The 21,865-nt window shown below is 44.0% G+C and overlaps 1 protein-coding gene across 3 annotated transcripts in view; it reads right to left on the minus strand.

Moving 5' to 3' along the window:
• The window catches only part of grid1b (glutamate receptor, ionotropic, delta 1b), a 352,786-nt gene that overhangs the window by 24,892 nt on the left and 306,029 nt on the right, over positions 1 to 21,865 (minus strand). For all 3 annotated transcript variants that reach the window (XM_072666603.1, XM_072666604.1, XM_072666605.1), the window contains exons 7-12: positions 18,241 to 18,402; positions 17,113 to 17,232; positions 5,941 to 6,042; positions 5,501 to 5,698; positions 4,754 to 5,084; positions 2,706 to 2,844 (exon numbers count right to left, since the gene is read on the minus strand). In XM_072666603.1, the coding sequence (XP_072522704.1) occupies positions 2,706 to 2,844; positions 4,754 to 5,084; positions 5,501 to 5,698; positions 5,941 to 6,042; positions 17,113 to 17,232; positions 18,241 to 18,402 (1,052 nt within the window). The remainder of the gene's footprint in view (positions 1 to 2,705; positions 2,845 to 4,753; positions 5,085 to 5,500; positions 5,699 to 5,940; positions 6,043 to 17,112; positions 17,233 to 18,240; positions 18,403 to 21,865) is intronic.

Raw genomic sequence — 21,865 nt, forward strand, 5'->3', positions numbered from 1 at the left:
ACAGCGAAGTGGGGAAAAAAGGACTCTGCACGAATGCAGAATTAGCACTATGCACAGTTTAATATTGCAGAACACCCTGATGAAGAAAGGTCCAGTTTAACAACAGAATAGTAAAATAATCAGGAGGCACCATTCTAAAAAGCTGTGGCAAGAGGACTTTTTGCCCCTATCTTAGCCTACTGGGAGAATAAGGAAAGCCTAGATATGTGGAAGTAGCACTGGTTCTACAAATGTATCCCTCCACCTAACATACACAACACAAGAATCTGAACTGAAACTGAACTAGGGGTCTTCTGCAGGAGGCATGGGTGAAATCCCCCAAACATTATGCTACAAAAATGGTTTACAAGCTGTGAAACCCACCAAAGGGGGTGGTACTAAGTACTGACCATGCAGGGTGCCCAAGCATTTACCTTGGACCTTTTTCCCTTTTTGAGTTCTGGCCTTTTAGAAATTGTCATCTTTACAGTAACAAATATTTTGACCAGGGATGTTCAAACTATTGCATGCCACTGTGTGTACATATACAAAACACAATTGTTATTCTAAATATGATTATGATATTATAATTATAAAATTACAATACAAAAACCTTGAATCGCCAAAAGAGCAAATTAAAACTTCACAGGAGAAGAAAGTTAAAAACTTTCTTAATTTTCAGTGGAAGTTAATGTAAAAGAGGTTTCATTCCGAGTCATTTTGGAGCATTTCTATTGCTCTATTCACCAATGGTTAAGAACGTTATGCCAAAAAGGGAAAACCATGCAAAGTTTTGCGTGACAGCTCTGATACCTAGAAAATTTAACTGGTGTTGAAGGCACTTTCCTACAGCCCAGGGGTTGCGAGTATGAATCCTGAGCAATGCTGCTTTGCCATCAGCAGTTGGAGTCTGAGCAAGCACAACTGGCCATGCTTTCTCCAGGTGAATAGATGGCGCTCTCTCTCCCCTCATCACTCTTAAGCAATGCTGAGTGGCACAGGTGTCTGTTAGCTGATGTGAGGGTTGTCCTGGGGACCCTGTGATTTGTGTGTTGGCTGTCTAGCACTGCGGCATCGGCAGTAGTTTGGAAAGAGGCTGGCTTTGCATGTATCAGAGGAGACGTGTGTTAAAGCCTTAACCTCCTAGTGTGGGGAGAATTGCTAGTGCTAGGGGGGGTTAAGAACGGAGAGGTTAATTAGCAGTACCAAATTGGAAGAAAAAGTGAAAAATTTGCCAAACAAAAAGAAGGCTTTTTCATTGGAGAAAGACTAAAACTACATTAGACTAAATAAAAAAAATATGAAAAAATAAATGCTGCCAGGGACGCATTAAAGCACACACACACACACACACACACACACATCATTTGTGACACTAAACGTGAATGAACACAGACATAAAAGCAAGTAATTTTAGATGCAAATAAATGAATAAATAGCCCGGCGAGAGGCTATAAATGTATGGCTTTAATTATATTCACATTTCCGTTCACCTCCAACAGCAGTGTGAAACTGTAAGCCTTGTCAAAACCAGAATTAATTAAGTAATTAAGACCCTGGAAGGACCTGAGCTTAAATTACCATGAAGGATAAAGCTAACTCGCAGAAATCCCTTTGTGTAAGCCGCATTAGAGGAGCGGCCCACTCAGAGCAGCGTGTTTTTCAGCCCTGACTCGTTTCAAACACTGGACGTGTGGATACAGCACAATAACTAATGTTCATGTACTTTTCAGGAACTTTAAAAGCCATAAACCCCGGAAACTGCTCTGATAACAGCATTAAAGAAGGTCCTGTAGACAGTTTCATGTGGTGGCTAGTGCCTGAGCAGGGCACACTTGTGTCAGATACCTCCCCGGAGCCTCTGAGAAATCCACAGGCTCAGACTTTTATTCTGCTCAGCAGGTCTCAACACCATGTAGAGGTCTAGTTGCAAGCTCCCAATGAACAGGCCATAAATAGCTGGACTAGCAATAGCTGGTTCAGGTGTGCTTCTGCATGGGAGATGATGAGGGAAGAAGTCCCCCTTAAGAACAATGTCCAGTTACTGTAAAATTAAACCATATTTTTGAAGAAAACCGAGGAGAAATTAAATGTTTTCAACAGCAAAACAGTTGGTTGTAGCACAAAACTGGGAGTCTTCTAAGGGGGCAGGTTGACTAGTCGAGGACTCAGTCACTGTAGTAATCTAATTTACACAGTTTTCCACTTAGCCTATATGTTCTCAATTAGACAAGACATGTTTGGCAGCCAAATTTTGCTTCTTTAGTTTAGCGATGGAGCTATGAGCTAAAGCAGCTAACAAAAACTAGAAATCAGTGGTCACCCAAATTGTTTCTGAAGTTTGAGCGGGTTGGGGGAAGTGTTTAAGCATGTACTGGTAGAAAATATATCTATTTCTACCAGATGTGGCAAATCCAGGACCATAAAGTAAAAATCCACCTTTCTAGACCAAGATTTGCCACCTCTGGTAAGACTAAGGATTAATCTACAGAAGCAAAAGTTTCACACTGCAAAATGTACACACAAACTTCTCCCTTAAAAAGGCTCAAAATGCTGACAATGTTTTAGCTAATGGCTAATGGTCACTATAGCTAGCAGGTACTATTTACAACATTGTGGCTTTCTGATTAAGCTGATCAATACTTTAGGGCAATATACTCCAAGGGACATTCCCCATCCTAGAGGTGCTGTTAACCGCCTAAGTCAGGTGGGGGTGGGGGACCTACCGTATGGTGTTGTCCATGCGCGACACAGTGAGGTAGGCCGCCAGGTTGGCCGTGTAGGAAGAGCACACGATTAGGGTGAAGAGCCACCAGCTGCCCATCACAATCCGCAAGGCCACTGAGCCCACCACTGAGTCTCCACCTGGAGGAGGACGGATAGCATACTGTGTCAATATGCACATTCTTTGCTAACTGTTGGTGTTTGTGTTATAGGAACTTCTGTTCATTGCTAGCCAACTGCTCCTGCGATCACAACATGCAGTGGACAGGAGGTCTGAAGGTGTGTATCACACACATCTCTAGAAGGTTACCACAGTTATTTTTTTCAGTTGTTTTTGGTTTAGTCACAGTTGTGATGCAAATAATTTGTGAAGAATGGACCAATAGAAATGCTCCAAATGACCTAGAATAAAACCTTTTTCTATTGACTTCCATCAAAGGTTGAGAAGGTTTCTTCACTCTCCTGTAAAGTTTCTCTTTTGTAGATTTGAGGTTTTTGCACAACAGCGACAGTTTAGCTAATCTTGAATGCAGTGGGTAACAGCGACTCTTTCAGTAAAGAGCTCTGGACTACAGTAACATATCTAGAACGTCTAGTAGAAGTTTGCCTCATGACGTTTGTCCCTCACTCTAGATATCATAATGTAAACTGTGTTGATGGTTAATCTAACTTGTAAGATCTTCAGTCCAGCTCCGGAAAACCTAACCATATGAAAAACTTGTTTGGCTGTTTTGGATACCATGCAGATAGGACAGTTTTCCATTGGGCTTTCATTGATCTCTGGATCTTTTGGTTTTAGAAATTATATACCCGTCTCTGAAGGTCTAGAACATCCTGAGCGTTCCCTACTAACTCTATTAAACCAGACCGTGGCCTACATTTTGGTTCAGTAATGAATCATGATATGATATCTTCAATTCTGTTGGTTCCAGTGAACCCAAGTTCGATGAAATTGCATAGTTTTCAATTTCGCTGAACTAATTTCCATCACACGCAGAAGATCTGTACATAATCCTGGCCCTGAACTCCCTTGGTGAAACCCCACAAGTAACAATGGTAAGGGAAAGCCCCTTCAGAAAGGAATTTAAAAATTAAAATATGATAATTGCACCCCAGACAACGTGCCCGTGAATAATTCGCAAAACGAAACTATGCAGTTGCACACAGGTAACCTCTGTCTTCCGAGTAAGATGGAACAACTGCTGTGAAGGGTAAAACACAGGAGCTATTCGGAGCTTGTTATCCAGCTCAGTTTTTTTAATTCCGACTGTCAAACTGAGTTCAGTAAAAGGATAAACGTCGAAAACTTGCCTTGAGTTAGATGCAGGGAGCTTCTTTGTGCCTCATTGTGTACCTATGTATCCTCTGTGAGCCGAGATGGTGGCAAGCTAAGGACTAATGGGACAGCGCCTCCCCTGATTTAATCACTGGCTGTTTGGCATAAAGGCGCTCGGCGGCCGTGTGCCAGAAAGTAATAGATGCAGCTGGAACGTCAGACCATACTTGCTGAGCTAGTCGTTTTACCGCATTTTGTCTGGCTTGGAACGGACCCAGTGCACCCTATCTTTCCCCACTCAAAGACACCTCCAGCACGCTCCCGTGCAGTTAACATGCATTAAATGCCATCAGACTGCTCCACACATATGTACCTTGCCCAGGACCAGACCACAATGCTATGGCACCTAGAGCTGGAATGCTAGAACCACTGGGCCTACAGTGTCAAAATAAAAGCAGGCCCAGCCAGATTGGCACTCTGCAAAGTAAACAGCAGGGATATTGCTTTAATTATCATTAAGAAACTTATCCTTAATGAACATGTAAAGTACACTTATCTGTCTTGACCTTCTGGTTTGAGTGCCGTAATTGTTTGGAAGGAGAGGGAACCCTTCAAGAAAGCATCTGAAATTGCCTGGCAGAGCTGTCATCTCCCTGAGTCAAAACACTCCCTGACATCGCGGTGGCACCGAGATGGACGCTAAGCTGACATGACCCTGATGAAGGTGCCTCTGAACCTGGAGGAGAGGAACTACCGCCAGTCGGACAAACTTACCTTGCTGCACGAAGGCACCGTACACGATCCATATAGCACTATGCAAGGAGCTGGACATAGACGGAGGCTGGTGAGGTCCTGGAGGGGTCTGGGACCGCAGGGACTGCATCCGGGTCAGCAAGAAGATTAGGACTCCAACCACGGGGATGGCTGCAGCGATGCAAGCCCAGACTGCGAGGTCGAAGGGGGCGAACAGTGAAAAGATGTTGATCTTCTCCTCAGGCTTGCGCATCAGGATTCCCACTGAGTAGTCCATGTAGCGCTTGCTGAAGTCCACCACGTTCTCCCGCTCGGGCGTGATGGTGATAGCTGACACGGCCAGATCGGCCCTCTGCAGAAACAGAAACACATTTGATTCGTGCCAGTCAGAGAGATGAGAGGAGCCTGGAGGTCTACTGGGATTTCCGGCAGTCCTGGCGGCACCGGGGAGGCCGGTCTCGGTTTAAGGATTCCTAATTAATTAGACAGAAGGGGCATCAGCTACGTTAAGCATGAATTTCTAATTACCCTCAGTGATTTCCATGCCAAATTGAGGTCTGGAACCCTACAGACATATTCTCTACATGGCTAATTGACATCTCATAATGCATGCAAGAACAAACAGAGGGGTACCAGAAAGCTACACTCGTTCACGACTAATTCCACATTCACTTTTGCACTTGATAAACCAAAGCGTAAAAGACTTGGGGGGGGGGGGTGCTTGTCAGATGGCCTCCCTTTCCACTGAAGTCAGCCTTAAGAACTCGCCTTGTTGATCAGTTCCCCTATCATCCCGTTCCACGAGCCATTGGAAAGCTGCGAGCCATACTTGCTGTCTGCCACCTGGTAGATGTCATATTTGAATCCCAGGATCTTGGCCAAGGCATCCAACACATCGATGGAGAAGCCTTTGTACTTCTTGGGCTGCCCGAGAATGTTTTCCGCCACCATGACAAACGGATCCTCCTTGGGAGAGAAGACATCATGTTCATTTACTGTGGTTTGTTTTTTTCCCTGCCAGCCTATGTCCTTTATAATTACGCCAGACATCTTGGGCAAACAGAGGCCAATTATGCCAACCATCTTTCTTTTTCGTTCAAATTTGAAGAAAATTTTGAAGGAAAGAATTATGTACTCAGACAGGCCCTGTTCTCTGGGGCAAACCAAACAGACAGATTCACCGTAAATAATAAAACTGAGTCTCTCACCAGCAGGGTCACCACTTTCACAGTCACCCCTTGCATGCCATTCTCAATCCGGCTCTCCTTTAAGCTTCCGTTGAGGCCATGTACCGAGTCCCATGTGGCTAACTGCAAGAGAAACACAGGTAGGTTATTTATCTTTTTGCTGTTACTTTATAACTCAAAACCTGACCATTTCTGCAACTCTAAACTAAAAGTCACAGTTTCTTGTTCCTGGCTCCACCCTCTGCTGTTGCGTCCAATGTAATCTCACCCTGTCCATCTGTAGGAGACTTTAGTCCATGAACAACTTTAAGAGAAATAACACTCATAACTACTCATTCTAACATATACACACATGTATAGTGGCCCTTTCTCATATTCTAGTGTATAAAAGTGTTTATTGTGGTGTTTATGGATTAATATCTCCTATTCTCATGTATATAAGTGTTTATTGTGGGTGGTAATGAACTAATACCTCATATTCCAGTGTATATGAGTGTTTATTGAGGATGTTTATGGATTAAAATCTCATATTTTAGTGAAGTTTTAATAGGGTGGTTATAAACTAATATCATATTCCAGTGTATAGAAGTGTTTATTGATATTGCCAATGCACAAATATATCCTACTCTAAACAAACATTATTTGAGGATCTAAATATCCTTTTCTAGCATGAAGGAGCATTTAGGTTGCTTACGAATATCTCCTATTCTAGTGTATATGAATACTGATTAAAGTTGTTTATGGACTAATACAGTGTTATTTTAGGTTATTTATTAGCTAAATCTTATCTTCTAGTGTATAGAAGTGTTTACTGAAATTGTTCATAAACTAATATCTTCTACACTTTATAAAATGATAATGAATCAAATCGTGTTTACAACTTATAATATTTAGAACACTTTGAGAAGCACAGAAATAATTTCTCATCATCTTGCATCTCGGGTTATGAATGAGGAGTGATACAACTCTGTAACCGAAGCTGTGCTCTTTTATGCAAGGACGTGTTTTTTAAAAACCAAAATCACCATGGAAAACAGACTACAAAACCTTGCACTTCAAAGAAAGCCTCTGTCCCTCTGGATGTCTGGAAAATGTAGCCTGTTCTATCCTGCAAAGCTGGAGGCTTGCTCTCAAAACTGCTGCCGTCCGCTAACTCGCTCCTTCCCTTGTTTTAGTTGCGCCTGCTTTCCATTGTTCTCTTGTCTTTTCTTCTCAGTGACATGACAGGCAGTCTAATTGCAAAAGAGCGAAAGCAGTCTGGGACGCCCAAGACTGACACCTCTTCCTGCTGGCCGTGCCACGTTAGTGAGCTTGGCTTGATAAAAGAGTGCTAAGTACTAAGTGCAAAACACAGGGTGCTGTATCAGGATTTCACCATCCAAAGCAATGTGTAGTTTTCCGACTGTAGCAAATCCCAGGTCTGGTTTTCCAGAACCACATCAAGCCTTAGCTTAGACTTAATAGGAACTTGAATGGCGCAACACCATGGCATTGGGAATCAGTCCAACACCACATTGTAAAAATGAGTCCATTTGCTCATTTTGCTGGGGTATTTTTACAGGGTTGTTCAGCCCAACCATTTTTTCCCTATTCCATTTTATGCATAATATACAGTATTAAGTCAACCTGATCTTGAAATTTTGTTTATTTAATAAAATACTTTACTCTGCAAAAATAGCATGTAATGCGGTTCGCTATGGCTCACGGGTCACGTGTGAGGATAGGAGCCCTTTTAAAGTCCTTTTAAACGGATCAAGCTGGGAGTTTAATTAGCTTACATTTAACCCATTAAAGAGATCCATGTCAAGGAAATCAATACCCACTTCTCGGCATCATGATACTGAACATGTGGCCTGCATTTGACATGGACGATCTGATTGAGAAGATTAGGCTCTGTGTGAAATCACCTCCAGAAACAGAGCATAATGAGGCTTAATCTCCAGCTCATAATAATGACACAGATTAACAATGAAGAGCACCTCATTTGAATGCAGCACATGTACGCATGATGTAAGTAGCTGTCTTGTTAGCTCTGAGGCCAAGACGTGTAATTGAAGCATGCAGGCCCTGCGGGCTCGGTATACCGCTTAAAGGTAATGAGGATAGAAAAATGAACTATGTGAACTTTGTTTACACTCACTCTGCCAAAAGCAGACATGACAACTTACCCCACAGGAGGGATTGATTGAAACATACTGAGGGGTAAGCTGGAGGTTTGCTAAATTGACTGGTAAACTGATGCAAACACAGGTAATTCAACACAGTTCAATGTTGTTCCAAGCTGGGAAGCTTACCAGCTTTATGCATGTTTTTGATCTTTTAGTCACACCAGCACTTTTAGAAATTTCTTGGGACAGAAAGGCTGGGGTTTGATTCCCCAGCCAGGCAAGCACGCCATACCATGCTACAATGTGTTAACCTGTTGGATCAACCATCTTGCTCAGGGGTGGACAACAGGTCAGTATACCTGTGCTTTTCCTGGTCAAGAAGACCTACTTCAGCCCACTTGTTAATTGCTAGGTTTATTATGCTGGGGTGTCGGATTTCCCCCAAATTCCGAGTAGGGAAAATTCAACTGGAACACCCCCACAATGCAGATTTCCTACTTGGAAAGTCAGGAAAGCCTCACCAACCCAGAGTTAAAAATTCAAGATGGCCACAACGCACATCGGCAGTAATAAAAGCAGTAGTGTTATACAGTTTTTTAGCATTTGTATTTATTTGCATCTGGTTAACTCAGCCATACACTCAGCATTGTCTAACTGCTAACCTGGGACATATTTTAGTTAGATTGACCATAAAACACCAGTAAAGCATTGTCAAACCAGTTGTGAAGAATTAGTCAACTCAAGCCTGAGGACATTCCCAGCCCAGCCTTCCGAGGTAAACGGAATGCAGTCCATTAGAGCAGGAAAATCAGCAAACAGTGCTGGACTCCAGCCCCCATTGCCATCCCCTGATCTTTGGACACAATTAGGTGTTCACATTTTTCTCAGAAACTATCAGCATTACCCTTAAACCATCAGCTACACCAGGACCCAGATTGCCCACCCCTGGGATAGCTGCTGGTTTAGGGGAATGCTGGCAAATTCTAAGGTAGTGTTTCTTCTTGATTAATCCACCCACTTTGTGTAATGTAAAACAGCTCCAGAGCATGCTGGTACAGTTTCCTTCCTCACCTTTACTCTGATCATGCTTTCCATTTTTCATCTTCATAGTCAGGCTTGAGATTTACAGATGATGTTGCTAACCAAAAACATGTGCTACTCGAATCTTGAATCTGCTCAACTACATGAACAGTTTTCTAGCATGCTGGGTTCCTGTGACCATCATAAAGTCTGGGAGACACACCTGCCCCTGGCCTCAGAATTTCATTTCTCTAGCGCATAATATCCAGGCAAGTCTTCAATAATTTCTGCCCACCAGGGGTATCTTGATTACATACATGAAAGGCACTGGCAGAAACCACTGATAAAAAAAACCCTCTAATTTTCTTACTGAGCTGCAGCCAAAGCAAATGTAAAGTGAAAATATCTAAAGACAAATTGCAGACACAACGGCTTTCTTTTATTGAGGTACAGCAGCGTCGCTTCCCAAAACTGAGACAAATCTGGCATCCAAAGCCCGGAAAACGCCACAAGCAGCAATCTCTCGCCTGGCTTTTATTGCTGTTCTCTTTATTAAAGCACAGCTATGAGCTACGGACGTCATAAAGCAATTTCTCACAGTGGAAGTGACCTAGCAAATTGCTTTTATGCTCTGCTAATTGCTAGGTTTGTCTAATGAAATTAGCATCCTCTGTGCTATCGCATATAAACATACAACTCTCTTTCTCCAACTCCCGAAGATCCAGAAGATCATATTTTATGCGTGGTAAAGCACTCAGATGAAGACCTTCTCGAATCGACTGACTGACTTTTGTTCCACAGTCTGCTCTGATCTTCCTCCCGGCCTCTTCTTCTAAGAGCTGCTTGTTTGATAAAGCGCTCCATTCCTATTCGTCAAAAGACTTTGAGCAGAAATCCATAAGAGCTACCGCCTGTCAGAAGCATATGATCTATAAAAGCCAATGGACCAATCATCTGCCTGCCGCACTGCCCTGTGATCCAGCTGGCCATCTTTTACTAGCGTACTCTGAGCAGAGGTCAGCGCTTGGAAGCTGCAGGGTTAAGCGCGATACGGCGGCCTGTCCCGTTTCTCACGAACAACCGTTGACTTGGAGTGATGATCTGGAAGAGCCCTGGGGCCGAGAGCGCAGGGTGCCAATGCATCAGGCACTGTCAGATTTTTCCTCTTCACGCCAAACTTTTTGTGCTACTGTGACAAATGATATGGAGGACTTGATGGATGGGTAACCTGAACACAGACTCAGAGGAACTAAATAGGGTGGCTCATGTAGCTCAAAGGATAAGCAAAAAGATATGGTATATTCTATGATGTTATACTGTGTCTTGTACGGCCCTTGATTGGACATTGTGTTGTAGCGTAGAATAGTGGACAACAACACTGCCTTCCCATGACAGACTAGAGTTCAATTGGCTGGTTTGGCAAGCAGACCACACTACACCAGTAACAGTCCCTGGGCAAGACTCCTACCTGTGGAATGTGTCACATGTAAATCTCTTTTAAGATAGGTGAAGCCTAGAGGGTAATAACACCTCCTTCTCTGTGGCAGTTTGATTGTATGGTCGGCCATGCTACACCCAAAAGAGTGAATACCACAGTAACTGCATAGCAATCATCCTAGCAACCACCAAGAAACCCTTTACTACCACCATAGGACCCACTTAGCAATGCCACTGAATTGCCCTATCAGTTACCTGGTATAACACAACAAAACCCTAGGAAAAGCTAAGCCATCACCTGGAATACCACAGCAATTACATAGCAATCACCCCTGCAACCACCAAGAAACACCTTTATACCACCATAGGACCCACTTAGCAACGCCACTGCATTGTCCTATTACTTACCTAATATACCTTACCTGGAATCATCTGGAATACTAAAGCAACTGCACAGCAATCACCCTAGCAACCACCAAGACACACCTTTATACCACCATAGGACCCACTTAGCAATGCCATTGCATTGTCCTATCAATTACCTGATATACCTTACCTGGAATCATCTGGAATACTAAAGCAACTGCACAGCAATCACCCTAGCAACCACCAAGAAACACCTTTCTACTATTGTACCCACTTAGCAATGCCACTGCATTGTCCTATCAACCTGGAATACCACAGCAACTGCATAGCAACATAACACATTAAATCAGGGCAGGATCTTTATTCAGTTTGCAGAAAAAGACAAAAAGAACAAAAATAAATGTCAGTAATTACTCTGACCCAAAAAAATCAATAATGCCTCATGCCCTTTTCCTGTGACTGCAAGGAAAAGCTAGAAAACGGAGCCAAATGGCAGAATATTCATCATATGCCAAAAAAGAGCCATCTGTGATTCTGTGTTCTACTCTCCATCCCCCTAATTTAATATACAGAGAGGATCTAGGCACTTATTGTTATAGAAAAAAAACCCTCTGTCAAAATGTGTCTGGGACCAAACCCAGGCTCAGTGTGCTTATCTAAGCTTGGGTACGTCCCGACAACTCCAAGCACATTTCAAGCAGCTCTATGAAGGACTGCTTTCTGCAGATGGAAATGCCTCCAGCTCATGTGAATCCAATGTGTCCAACTTGATCACGCTGTCAGCTGCAAAGAAATTCCGCCCAACAGGCCCAACTGTGATCCAATCAGGGACATGCAATGTGTCAGAGCACCCATAAGTCCATATTCAAAGTTGTCCTATTTGAGAAAACTGCTTTTTTCTTTTTGGTAATGTTGAATAATGAGAGTTCAGTATACACACATAGGCAAAATTGTTGGTACCCATTGGTTAATGAAAGAAAAACCCACAATGGTCACAGAAATAACTTGAATCTGACAGAAGTAATAATAAATAAAAATGCTATGAAAATTAACCAATGAAAGTCAGACATTGCTTTTCAACCATGCTTCAACAGAATTATTTTAAAAAATAAACTCATGAAACAGGCCTGGACAGAAATTATGGTACCCTTACCTTAATATTTTGTTGCACAACTTTTCAAGGTAATCACTGCAATCAAATGATTCCTGTAACTGTCAATGAGACTTCTGCACCTCTCAGCAGGTATTTTGGCCCACTCCTCATGAGCAAACTGCTTCAGTTGTCTCAGGTTTGAAGGGTGTCTTTTCCACTTCAGAATAGTCCAATGTTTTCCTCTTAGCCATTCCTGGGTGTTTTTAGCTGTGTGTTTTGGGTCATTATCCTGTTTCAAGACCCATGACCTGCGACTGAGACCAAGCTTTCTGACACTGGGCAGCACATTTCTCCCTAGAATCCTTTGATAGTCTTGAGATTTCATTGTACTCTGCACAGATTCAAGACACCCTGTGCCAGATGCAGCAAAGCAGCCCTAGAACATAACAGAGCCTCCTCCATGTTTCACAGTAAGGACAGTGTTCTTTTCTTGATATGCTTCAATAAGAATTTGTTTTCAACAATGGTGTCCTCCTTGGTCATCTCCGATATAGTCCACTTTGGCACAAACAACGATGGATGGTGCAATCTTAAAGTTCACCTTTAATCTCTTTAGAAGTTTTTCTGGGCTCTTTTGTTACCATTCATATTATCCGTCTCTTTGATTTGTCATCAATTGTCCTCCTGCAGCCATGTCCACGTCCCATAGATCTTAAATTTCTGAATAATATGTGCAACTGTAGTCACTGGAACATCAAGTTGCTTGGAGATGGTCTTATAACCTTTACCATTAACATGCTTGTCATTTATGTTTAACATAATTTTCTTTCTAACCTTCTGAGACAACTCTTTCCTTCGCTTCCTCTGGTCCATGTTGAGTGTGGTATACACCATGTCACCAAACAGCACAGTGACTACTTGTAGCCCTATATATAGGCCCGCTGACTGATTACAAGATTGTAGACACCTGGGATCACCTCCAGACTCCGCTAGTTATGGAAATATGGGTTGCTACGCGAACGAGGCCTCATGGCCGTGGCTTTTCCTGGGCCAGTGTCCCCAGAAGCCCAAGGAGCTCAAATTTAAAAACTGAAGTTGCTCATGAATCTGCGGTAGGCTAAAAGCTAATGCTAGCTGACAATAGCTTCCGCCATCTCTTCTCTTCATCGTTTGCTCCCTTGAAGACAAACTGCATTATGGATCTCAGAGACAGTCGAGAGGTAAAGGAACAGCTCATTAAAAAGGCGAACAACAAATGTCATCCACTTGCCTGACATCTGGGAGACGATTACCTGGAGTCGTCCGACAAGCTGTTCTGTGCTCTGGTTGGCTTCCTTCTGAAACTCCACAATATGTTTGCCGGCGCTTTGCAGTTGCTATCCTGGCCCAGCAGTCTGATTCGAAGAGGTCGAACTAATCACTTCTGAGCTCAGAACTGACTCACAATCAATTTACATAGCCACGCCGCTTGCGCCGCGCTCTTATGTTGACCCATTTTGCGAGTAATTACTGCTCACTCCATCACCACGAGGATACAGTATATAAAAAACCCTCTTTGTCTATAAATAAAGTAACGGGGGCTCTGTCACATGAAAGTGCGTTGAGCTGTGAGCTGGCATCTTTTTCAGAAGTGAGATAAATTAGGGTAATTATGAGTCCACTTATCAGCCCCTCTCAACAGGACCGTAACCGTACAGGAAGGTTAATGGTCGGGCAGGGAGGATGCAGAGTGCTCAGATGCTGCTGTCCCTCTCTGAGCCAGCATAGCTCGGCACAGTTCCCCAATTATTTCCTATAAACATCAGCAACAGGGGTATGTGCTACACATGGCTTCTGTTCCGAGTAAAACAGCCCAGTTTGAGCAACTACAGGTTTGTTGATGAAACTGGCTGTTGGTCAGCAGGGTGTATTTAGAAGAGAAGTGGCATGAAGAAGGTAGGACTACAGCCTGAACCAATAAATACCTGCCATAAGTTTCACTTATTATAACGTTTAAAGCAGAGGGTTTATTTGAGCAATTCACTGCAGATTTATCCGTAAGTGGTTTACTGCAGAGTACCCATATGAGTCTTCATCAAAGAGCTCGTCAGACTGGGCACTGCAGATCTCAACAGTCCATTGAGCCTCTCTGAATGGGTTATGTCACATACCTCCTCTGATTGGACTTACAGAGCCGATCCGATGCAGTACAGTTTTGCAAAGATGTCGAGTTGGATGCAGTTTACAGCAGACAGTTTAAAGCATATAGCTTGTCTGATCTGAGCCAGCTGTCTGACTGATTTACAGAGTTCACTGTATAAAGCTTGTCTGATTGGCTACAGTTCAATGAAAGGCATTCCAATCTCAGTTTCGTAGAATCCTCCAATTGGAAGGAGTTTACAGCAGAGAGCTGGTCTGATTGAAGACAGATCACTACACAGAGCTGCTCTGATTGGGTACAGCCTGTCTGATAAAAGTGCAAATACTTGTCAATGTACCATGTACAGCGAAATGTGTCCTCTACATTTGACCCTTCTGTGGTAGTGAACACACACACACACACACACACACACTCACACACAGAGCAGTGGTCAGCCAACTCCAGTGCCCGGGGAGCTGAGAGGGTGAAGGGCCTTGCTCAAGAGCCCAACAGTGGCAGCTTGTTGAGCCCGGGTATCAAACCCTAAACCCTGTCATCAATAGCTTGGCGCTCTAACCGCTGAGTCACCACTGTCTGATGTAACACTGTCTGTTACTTTAGAGAGCTGATCTCATTGGGTAGAGCTTGCTGTATATAGCTTGTCTAATTGGGCACAGTTCAGTGAGGGCCAGTCCAGTTTGATATCATTTCTAGTATCCTCCAATTGAAAGCAGCAGAGATTTGTCTGATTGGATACAGTTTACCCCATACAGATCGTCTGATTTGTTAGAGTTGAATACTTGAGTCTGATTCAATACAATTTGGACTGGATAACATTCACAGCAGAGAGCTTGCCTGATTGGTTAGTTTATAGCAGAAAGCCCATCTGATTGGGCACAGCTACACTGCATCTGACTGGTTGCAGTTGTAGGGATTACAGCAGAGAGTGTGTCTGACTGGGTAGTTTTGTGTCTGATTGACTATGCCTGATTTGGCAAAGTTTGAACATTGCTGTGTACGATTGTGTGACACACGTCTGATTGGGGGTAGTTTACATCAGAAAACTCAGCTGATCTAGACAGCGAATCCGACTGGGAGACTGGCGGTTTTGTAGTGACACCGTCTGATTGGCTACATTTTATTTATTTATTTATTTTTCCAGTGCAGACTGCCTGTCTGATTGGGTACGCATGTAACTTCCACCTCATTACATCTCTGCACTTGTTTGATTCAGTGAAAGAGAGCTGATGTATTTCCAGAAATAGGAAGGCTGATTCCACAGCAGTGGCTCCATAGCAGAGCATACATCCGTGTCGTCTCCTGAGAAATGGAGGCTACCCAGAGCGCTAAGCGCAAAGATTAAAAAACCCCAAAAAAGGCAGTCTGCCTATAAGGAGAACTGAGAAGAGAAAATAACACCTCCATCTCCATTACGTTTAATCTGCGAGCCACACTGTCTGCTGAGGAACGGCGCTCAGAGAAAAGTGCCAGGGCAGGAAGAAGGTCCCTGCAAGTAAGCTGGAGAGATTGCAGATTGAGATAAGACAAGAGAGGATAACACATGAAGACAGACAGCCCGAGCCACTGCAGATATCTGCTCACAGCCGGGCAGAAGTTTCCAGCCTTGCAACACCCTCCCCCAACCCCCTCACCACCCCCAACCCCCAGCGAAAGGCTTCTAATTTAGCCAGGAGATGTAGTGAATGTGTCTGTGCTTTAGAATCATGACATATGTCAAATAAACAGCCGCGGTACTCATTTGTCTCCATAGCGAGTGGGGATGGAGTTGGCTGGATTAATGTCTTGTTGGGAGGCGCTGGTGGGGCCGGGCCTCTAATAATGAACAACAACGAGGCTGAGTGCACTTGACGTGCCATTAGCTGTCTTTGCCTTTCATTACAGCTAATAAATGTGGCGAGTGTATGAGGGGATGCTGGTGCCCCTGTGGGAGAGAGTGTGTCTGTATGTGTGCGCGCGATCTAAATGGCCATAGCTCTCAGGATCCTAACGGCCATAATGCGATATGCTGGGTTCATAATTCAAGTTGGGATGCTGGGTGATTAAATCTTCATTACCAGTGGACTGCTTCAGTTCGCTCTCCTGTAATTTACATTACTCTTCTTCTTTTTTTTTAAATGATAGATGGGACCCAAAGCTGTGCTGGAAACAAAAACAAAAGTGCACACAAAGTAGCTGAGGAAAAAAATATGAAAGAACAGATTGAGATTCATGGAAGGTGCCTCTCAATGGGCTTAGCCACCCAGCTCGCCAGGTAACAAAACAGAAGTCACCCTTAACTGTGTTTCTTCAAAAACGTCAGCCTGCACCTGAGCCACCTAATCTAAACACTAATTCTGCCAGCTCTTCAAAATCTTAAGCCTCAACAAGAGTCCTGTAGGGAGCCCTACTAGTCAGAAACCTGGAGTCTCGCGGAAAGAGGACACGTACCTCCACCTTCTCAATAAGAACCGTTGATACAGCATGATATCTGTCTTAAAGCCTTTGTTGCATTGTGAGCTTACCCTGGACCACTATGCCCTTCAATGCTGTTTGCTCACCCCTGCTAGAACAGGCAAGAGAGGGCAGTAGTCCAACAGCACCAACAGTTGACTTCAAACTTCCTAAGGATACGACTAGATCATTCCTACCAGTGCTGGTAGATCATTTAACTCAATATGCTCAGTAACAGCTACCTTCAATCCGGTTGAAGTCTGTACCCTGCAGCTATATAGCATTGCTCGCTAAAGAAGTTTAGCATGTGGTGCTAAAGAAAGATGATCACAAGAACTTCATCACTAATATATTTTGAAGGTAGCTCCATCGATGGAGCACAGAGCACAATGGTTGTCCTCATGAAAGGTGAAACGTATCAGCACAAGGGTTCATAAAGGAATTCAAGCCAGAACCTTTAAGTTCTTTCTTCAGTAAAGTTTGTGGTCTACTTCTTGGACTGCTCAGCCCTCCACTGATCCATATCCAAGAAGTTTTGAGGTCCTTGCTTTTTGACAGCTAACTTTTTCTTCTTGGTGTTCTTGGATAGTTCAACATACCCGTTTTATGTCTTTTCCGAAGGTCTCGCTGAAGCTGGTGCCCAAAATCTCGAACTGAACATGCGAGTTGGATCCGTTGTCCATGAAATCCATAACTCCAGTGAGCCCAGTAATGCGACCCTACAGAGAAAGGAGAACGGTTTCTAATAAACAGGGCCATTAAGATGCTTACCCGAGGCCCAACTGGGAACCAGAAAGTTCTGTCCATGGTTTCCATGTTGACCTGACTTATATAGGGATACCCAGGGTCACACCAGGTTCAGGGATGGGACCAAGAGGGGTTACACATGGCCCTATCTGTGTACACTGCACATGGGGCCTGGATGGGACCATGGTGGGCTGTAACGATGAGGTCAATTTAGAAAGCTCAACTGGGTCAGAGTAACAACACCCACGTCTATGCCCACCTGGAACCCACGTTTCACCCATTTGAGCCCCACATGAGCATGTTGACAGGGTAATAACTAATTTCATGTATAGGTATTTATTAGCATCAGTTGTATAAGCATAAGACCAATTGTTAATCAATGTGACCAAGACCATTTAAGCTCATAGAGTCTTGGACTATGAGCAAGTGACTGAAGAGACAGGGAAAGCTGAAGCTGCCGAGACCCATCTATCTGCACCAGGAACCTCCAGGGATAGATTAGAGGCTCTCTGCAGCTCTCTGTGCCTCACAGAACATGAAACAGGCATGGAATTTAAGAGCACACACAAGCCGGTCCACTGTCCCTGAAAGCTCAGGAAGACCTCAGCTCCTCTGGATGCAGAAACAGAGCACTGCGAGAGACCTCGGCTGACCTTTACAGCCCTGTGGGGGAGGACAGACTTGGCTTCTGGCTTTCCTGCCATTTGTGCACCCACTGGTGATGTAATGGGAGGAATATGGGGTCCAAATAGAAGGTGTCTGTACTGGAGCAAGACTGACTATTTGCATTTCAAACAGCTGCTAATGTAGTGCCCTGACCTAAAGCAGAGGAAACACATGTCTTACATGTTACATTTTTTATTACAGACTCCCATGGCTTGTCACTCTGAATCTTGTAGGTCTGATCTTGAGTCTCTCTTCCATCAGCTCATGTACAAAGAGGCAGATGGCCTCAGGGAGCAAATACAGGATCTTCATACCTTCTGAATGGTTTCTAGCATGGACCAGCCTCCATTCCAGGGCTTGGTTGACTTCCGTATACAGTTCAGACTCGCCATGCTGTGCCACTTTCTGTCCTCCAGCTTCCTGTAGAAGGCGTTAGCTAGCATCAGCACACTGTCGTAGAGGTACAGATTGGAGACCTGCAGTATAGAAACACAGTGAGTTGGCAAACAAAAGATACGTTCTTTAGGGACAGGCAATACAGAAAATATTGGGGGAAACCTTCATTATTCTGTGATCTGTGGTCCAGACAAAACACTGTTAACAATGTTTGTGCCATCAACTATCTTTAAGTGCTTTGTTTTGAAATCTTTCCCTGTCTGGATGTCATTTTGACTGGGTTTAATGTCCTGAAGTTGTGATACTTTTACTGGCACAGGGTGAATGCAGACGCCTGAAAACCAGGGTCGCGTACTTGGGGCACTGATGTCAAATCTGGATACCACCCTCCAAATAATGGCCCAAATGGGAAAAGCATGCACATACACAGACAATGTCAGGGGGGCTACGACGTTAGTGGCACATTCCTTTCAGACCTGACACAACACATAAGGGCTCCCAAGACCAGATGTGTGTCTGGAGCCACAATAAATCAAGATCCATAAAATCCAGCAAGATGCTCGGATGCACTCAGACATTCAGGTGAGCCTCAGACAGCTGTGGCTTCTCTGTGCAGAGACGTCTTACAGTGGCATTGTGTCATTAATGCATCACATCATCTCCACTGACAGTGCCTCATTTCTGCTTAGGCTCATGTGCGCACACAGCCCACAAAAAAAAAATTGCCAGGGAGGGCTATTTTGAGATCCTTCTGCATGTTTGTGTAATGTCTGTTTAGCAAACATGAACCCTTGGCATGGTTCAGAATGGTCATGAATGGTCTAAGAACTTATGATTAATGTTAGGGAGGGTTCAGAGTACCTACTATGAATCCAAGAGATTATGGACCATCCAAAGAGCTGCTCCAGGCTGGATATTTTTAGGACATAGCAACACCTCTGTGGACAACAGACTGTGCTAGTGCCACATGTCATTGTCACTACTGAGCTGAGAATGGGCCCTCCACTATTTGACAACACTGGACCAGTGGTTAGAAACTAAATGGGGGCTGTTAAATTCTACTTAACTGTACATCTAAGCTACCTGGAGAAAAATGAGCATCTTATATGTGTTTAAGGTGCTAGCAACCTCATGTTCCTCCAGATGACACTGTTCGAGGATGATGGGGCTATAAATACCTGCGAGGTGTGTGACGGGACTCAGACATTGAGAGGAGTGCAGTACAGTGCAGTACAGTGCAGTACGTGTCTTGTTGGATGTGTGGAAAATGGGTCACAAAGCAGATGTTAATGACTGGCAAAAAAGGAGTGTGAAGGTGATAGTGTGAAGGAAGCAGCTGAATCGGCAGGTGTATAGGGAGAATATGGTCATACAGGTCTACCAGCAGTGGCAGAAATCTCAGTCTACAGGAAATTATAAACAAACTGAAGGACATGTTTTACGGCTTGTGAATGAAAATCAGTTCGCGTCCCGGCAAGAGTTGCTTCTAGAAGTCAGCACAGGTCCTTCACCACCAATTTCTGAAACAACAAGGGAACTGCCATGAACACATGGAGCAGAGTGGCTCGCAACAGGCCTGCTCAAGAATGACAAGAATTTCTTGTAGACTGTATGGATTTCTGCCACTGCTGGTAGACCCATATGCTTTAATACACCTGCAGATTCAGATATTTTCTTCGCACTATGACCTTTGACATGCCCAAAATCAAGCACTCCTTTTAGCCAGTCTTTAACACCTAATCAAGTGAGAGTTTTTATTAAAACTGGAATGGATTGTACTTTACGAGACTGAGACAAGACAGTTGTTTAAAAGGCTGTTTAGAAATGGAAGAGCTTCATTCTTCAGTTCCAAGCAATCCTAACCTTATGCTGAATGTAAAGTTCAGTGAGAACACGTGTGCGGAGATTAGAAGTGTGGGTTTTGAAATTTACTGCAGAGAGCTCTTATGGTAGGGTTAAACATTCAAGGTCAGCTGGTGCTGGTGCGAAGGCTGATGCACTGCTGAGGCTGCATGTTCTGGGGAGACATGTGCAGCTGATAACTGAGGCAGCGAGGCTGGAAACAAAATCTCCATTGTTTTCCAACTCACGGTGCCCTTTCCGCTGCCACCTGTCAGTCATTGCCTGAATTCATGTATTAAACATTGTTGCTGTCATCATTAGCCAGCGAAGGCAATGCGAGATGAACTGAGTGGTTGATGGCCAATCGGATTTGGCAGGTTGCTGATACAACTTGCACTCACCCATATTGTCATAAGTAGAAGCAGGCCAGGTTGAAATGCGCCTGTGGCATTCCTTGCCTCTGACTAGCAAACAACAAAATGCAACATGAGGGTAATCTGTTGATCTACAACTGACTCCAGAACATCCCGGGGCTTGAGGGTTGTTTTGTTGAAGCTGCACATTTGCCATATTTTGTGCTGATAGCTTCACAGAGACCAATGTGAACCAGAGTTGCTGGTGTCCTGAAAGTGGTCAAACATCAGAAAGCTCTTAACCCTTCTGCATGAATTATGGAGTGGGAATCATGCTGGAGGAGTCAGTGAAGTGCAACCATCGTTTTTCCATGATGGACAGGGGGAGCTCACAAAATTCTAGGCCGCCGTTATAGACAAGTGGATTTAGGCGCAATGAAGGTGTCCTTATTCCTAATCCTTTTTTTTATATAAATTTGTTTGTCAAATTGTTGTACTGCCAATTAGCCAACTAATTCATAGCTCCCCCTAGCACTAGCAGTGCTCTAGATACTAGGAAGGACGAGGACAAGGAAACACAGTCTTCTCTGATACATGCAAAGTCATCCACTGCCTCCTTTCGAACTGCTGAATGATCCGGCATCACCAGACAGCCAACACGCTTGGGAGGGAAGTGCCGGTTCCCTGGCTCCACCGCACCGTGCCGGCCAACATCGCTTTAAGAGTGATAGATGGAGAGAGCGCCATTTACCCACAGCGAGTTGTGCTTTCTTAGACTGGCTGCTGATGGCAAAGCAGCATGGTCAGGGTTCGAGCTTGCGACCCCTGGGCCATATATGTTTCCTAATCCTAAAGGAAGACAATCACAAATGCCGGCAGTAAATCAATGAAGTGGAATTAAAACTATGTTACAATAAGATGTTTTGCACAAACTGGGATATATAGTTAAGATCCAGTGCTGTTGCTTTTCCAAGATGTATTGGTCCTGGCAGTGGAAATTCTGACTGAGGTTTCATCACACACTTTTGAAAGACAAATAATTCTAGCCTTGGGTTTCATCATCTCCTCTAAAATATGCAGTGTTGTTTTGAGCTATGGGTTGCGGCATAAAAAGCATCACCGCCGATCGCACCTCTCTGAGCAAGGACCTCTTCCACAAACACAGTTTTGAGGTGCCTGATCCCAAGATACACACTACCCTACAGCCTCATTATGTCGATCCTGTCGACCCTGACAATATCAGTCATTAAGAAGTTTGGCTGGTGATTTGGTTGCCTTTGAGGCATGCACAGGCTCACATTTAAAGAATCAACACATGGCCCAAGATTGACACTTGTGGGACTCCCTA

Source organism: Salminus brasiliensis, chromosome 22 (genome assembly GCF_030463535.1).
Source record: "Salminus brasiliensis chromosome 22, fSalBra1.hap2, whole genome shotgun sequence".
In the NCBI taxonomy this organism is placed as follows: Eukaryota; Metazoa; Chordata; class Actinopteri; order Characiformes; family Bryconidae; genus Salminus; species Salminus brasiliensis.